Source organism: Lupinus angustifolius, chromosome LG09 (assembly GCF_001865875.1).
Source record: "Lupinus angustifolius cultivar Tanjil chromosome LG09, LupAngTanjil_v1.0, whole genome shotgun sequence".
Taxonomy (NCBI): domain Eukaryota; kingdom Viridiplantae; phylum Streptophyta; class Magnoliopsida; order Fabales; family Fabaceae; genus Lupinus; species Lupinus angustifolius.
The window spans coordinates 15,541,451-15,545,566 of NC_032017.1; the positions used below are offsets into that span (position 1 = coordinate 15,541,451).

Sequence of the window (4,116 nt, forward strand, 5' to 3'; positions counted from 1 at the left end):
CAGAATATCGAGCACTTGCAGCCACCTCTTGTGAGATCCAATGGCTAACATACCTGCTCATCAACTTCCAGATTCCCTTCATCAAACCAGCATTATTATACTGTGACAACAATTCAGTAAGGCACATAGCAGCAAACTCAGTCTTTCACGAAAGAACAAAGCACATTGACATTGATTGTCATGTGGTTCGTGAGAGACTCAATTCTAAACTCTTCCACCTTCTCCCAATTCATACACAACAACAACTTGCCGACATCCTTACAAAATCACTAGATCCTTCCCCTTTCCATTTCTTACTCAACAAACTGGGAGTAATTAATATACACTATCCAGTTTGCGGGGGGATATTGAACATGAACAATAAGCATGAATCACATGATCCCTTGGTGCCCAAGCAACCAACACAAAACAACACTTCGCCACAAAATGACCGAGACAAGCACAAACACGATGTGGCACATGGGCCTGACCGTGGAGACAAGGCCTTGATGCATCAAAAAGACCAGGCAGGACAGGGCACAGGAAAGGCATAGACTAGGCAAGGCAGGGCACGGGCCAGGCAAGGCAAGGCACAGACCAGGCAAGGCAGGGCACATGCCAGGCAAGGTAAGGCACAGACCAAGCAAGACAGGGCATGGCTCAGACGAGGCATGGTATGGTGCATAAACCAGATTGGCCAACCTTGGCTTCTTATGATGTTTTTGATTAATCTTTTTTGTAGTCCAATATAATAGTTTTAGGCCTAATTGTTAGTTAGTATTATTGGGTATTAAGGGAATAAACAAATTAATTGGTTAAGTTTGTTAGGAATCATTGGGATAACTTGCATCTTAAGCAATAGCTTGTATGAGTATAAAAGGAGCACTATGGCTCCAATATTAATCAATGAAAACAGAGGAATTATTCAGTAATATTTAATGTAGTCATATATGGCGATAAACAACTTTGGTCAAACTTTCTTGCAAAAATTATTGATTATCAATTGTCCAAATATTGATAAACATGGTATATCATATTATCAATTGTCCAAGAGCTTCTGCAACAAATAATAGATCCAAGTTCCAATTAAATAACTAGTCATAATTAAGAATTACATAAGGATTACATCTTGCTAAAGTTCAACGGTAAATTACAACATGCTAAAATTCAATAATATAAATCCAATAAATATGTATTACAAATAAATACATATTATCTAGAAAACTAATAAATATGTATTACAAATAATTTACATTATTTTCTTACATAGATAGAATAGAAAAATAATAATAATAAATATTAAATAGATTATGATGTAAAAGAAATGAGTGAAAAAAGGAATGTTTATTGGGAAGCTGAATAATTTTTTTGGTACTTAAAAATGGAAGGATATGAATATTTGAAATGTTAGAGAATGAAAGGCCTAAATCTACACGTGTATTTAAGAAGAAAATGAGAGGTTATAAAGTTTTTTAATGAAAAATTCTAGAAGATGAAAGGTTTTTTAATGATAGGTTTAATATGCTAGGGCTGAAATTAATTGGTGGGTCATGATACATGAAATATGAGGTGCATTGAACATGATGGTAGTTTTTGGGTGGGTATTCACACGAGTTGACAAGTGATGAATAACAAATGTTCCAATGTGATAAAGTGTATTGAAGAAAGTGGAGATGTTTGGGCGATTTTTTTTGTTGGGAAGCCAACACGTGGCATGTAAGATCATTTCTTATATAGTTAAAATAGGAGAAAAACTTCCCTAGAAACTAATACAACACATCACTTTTAAAGACAGCCAATAGAATAATGACAACTCATAAAAATTAAATTAATTAAATTTTAATATGAAATAGATAAATAAAAATAAGTATTAATTTTTAATCTCATAATCTTCTCCTCACTTATCTCTTCTTTATCTTCTCCTCACTAATCTCATAATCTTCAGTTATGTTTCATCTCCCCTTTTCTGTTTCTATCCTCATTTTAAATTTTCTTTTTTCTTCTTCTCTATATATTTCTTCTTTCTTCTAACTTAAATATAATATGGAGCATGATGAACCTCATCCACTTAATAATAATAAACACATAGATATTTTGTTGGTCAAATTGTGAATAACATGGATGAAGCTTACAATCTATATCAAGCACATGCTTTCAAAATGGGTTTCAGTGTAAGGAAAGGTCAACAACAATTTTATGATAATGATAGAAAGAATATACGAATGAAGGAATATTATTGTTTTAAACAATGGTTTAAGAGCAATGAACTTCAAGGTGAAGTGGCTTATGAGAGAGCAGATTCAAGAACAGGATGCCAAGCTATGGTGCAATTTAATGTCAGCAAGGAAGGACAATGGAAAATTAAAAAACTAGTATTGGATCACAACCATGAGTTTGCCCAGCCCCATCAAAGACATTTGTTACGTTCTATGAGAAATATATCTGCTACTAAAGGATATGTGATAAAGTCACTAATAAATGTTGGTATGAGTGTTACAAATGCATGGAGCTATATTGGGGAAGAGATCGGTGGATTTGATAAAGTTGGTTCAACAGTGAAATATATGCAAAATTTTGTCTACACTCAAAAGGTGAAATTCATTGAAGCCAGTGATGCTCAATCTTTAGTGAATCAGTTACAAAAAAGACAATCAGAAGATCCCATGTTCTACTACTCAGTCCAATTTGACCAAGAGTCTCGTTTAACTAATGTCTTCTGGAGAGATGGTAAATCGAAACTTGATTATGATTGTTTTGGGGATGTTATGGTTTTTGATACCACTTACCATGCTAATAGATTTAATTTTATTTATGCACCCTTTGTTGGTGTAAATCATCATTGGCAAAATATGATGTTTGGTTGTGCCTTGCTAGCTGATGAAACAACGGTTTCTTTTAGGTGGTTGTTTAAAGTATTTTTTGCAGAGCATGGGAAACCAACAACCAAAAACAATCTTCACAGATCAAGAATGATCCATGGCCAAAGCAATTAGAGAGGTAATGCCAAATACATCTCATCGGCTGTATTTATGGCATATAGCTAAAAATGCCCCTTCTCATTTGGGTGCTCTTAATTCAGATCATAGCTTCCAAAGTTTGTTGCAAAAGTGCATGTCGGGGTGTGATTCAGAAGAAGAATTTGAAAGTACTTGGAAGGAGATGATGAGTAAGCACAATGGTCATAAATGGTTGGAGGACATGTATAAAATTTGTCACAAGTGGAGCACTGCTTATAGCAAGGAAATATTTTCGGCTAGTACTAATTCATCTCAATGGAGTGAGAGTACAAATAGTGTATTATCTGAGATTGCAGGTAAAACAACTAGTCTTACACAATTCTTTAACACATTTGACAAAATGGTAAAAAAAATGGTGACAAATAGAGGTTGAGAAGGACTTCAAATGTAGCCAAAATGCTCCCCCTCTAATTATAAATAGCAGCGACACTTTACGACATGCATCTAAAATATATACTCACAAGATCTTTAAACTTTTTTTGAAGGAATATCTTGATGGGACATGGGGAGCACTTCTGTAGAGATTAAAGTATGTGATAACTTGCCATATCACGAAGTCATATTTAATCAAATACCTAACAACAAGAAGTATATTGTGACATTTGACTCTTCAACTTACATGGTTAATTGTGGTTGTCACAAGTTTGAATTTATGGGAATTCTTTGTAGTCATGCTTTGAGGATTTACAATATTAAAGGTATTTTGAGAATACCTGACCATGACTTCTTGAAAAGATGGTCAAAAAATGTCAGGTGCACCATTTATGAGCATATGAATGGGGGTATGGAGAAAGATTACGATGTTAGTCTTCTTTACCGCAATGTTGTTATGAAATCATTTTATAATTTGGTTTTGGAAAGTCAAGAACACAAAGAAACTGAACAAATTTTGTGGAATTTACTTGATGTTAGAGTTGAGTGTGTGCAAGAATGTCTTGTTAAGCTCAATTTAAACCCATATGCAATAACAAATGACATCAATTCCACTCAAAATGCGAATAATGGACATGTTGTAGTTCTAAATCCTCTTCTTGCAAAGACTAAGGGAATGCCTACTGCACGAAAGAAAGGACATTTCGAGAAAAGGAAATTATCTACCACAATAGTGAAGAAAAATAAA

At 34.0% G+C, this 4,116-nt stretch overlaps 1 protein-coding gene across 1 annotated transcript; it reads left to right on the top strand.

Annotated features, from left to right (window-relative positions):
- Positions 2,097-2,972, top strand: LOC109356295 (protein FAR1-RELATED SEQUENCE 5-like). Its single transcript, XM_019599620.1, has one exon. The coding sequence runs from the start codon at positions 2,097-2,099 to the stop codon at positions 2,970-2,972; it is 876 nt and encodes a 291-aa protein (XP_019455165.1).

What these genes read in the sequence shown, in the direction of transcription:
- LOC109356295 (XM_019599620.1), top strand. Translation starts at nt 2,097, where the DNA reads ATGGATGAAGCTTACAATCTATATCAAGCACATGCTTTCAAAATGGGT.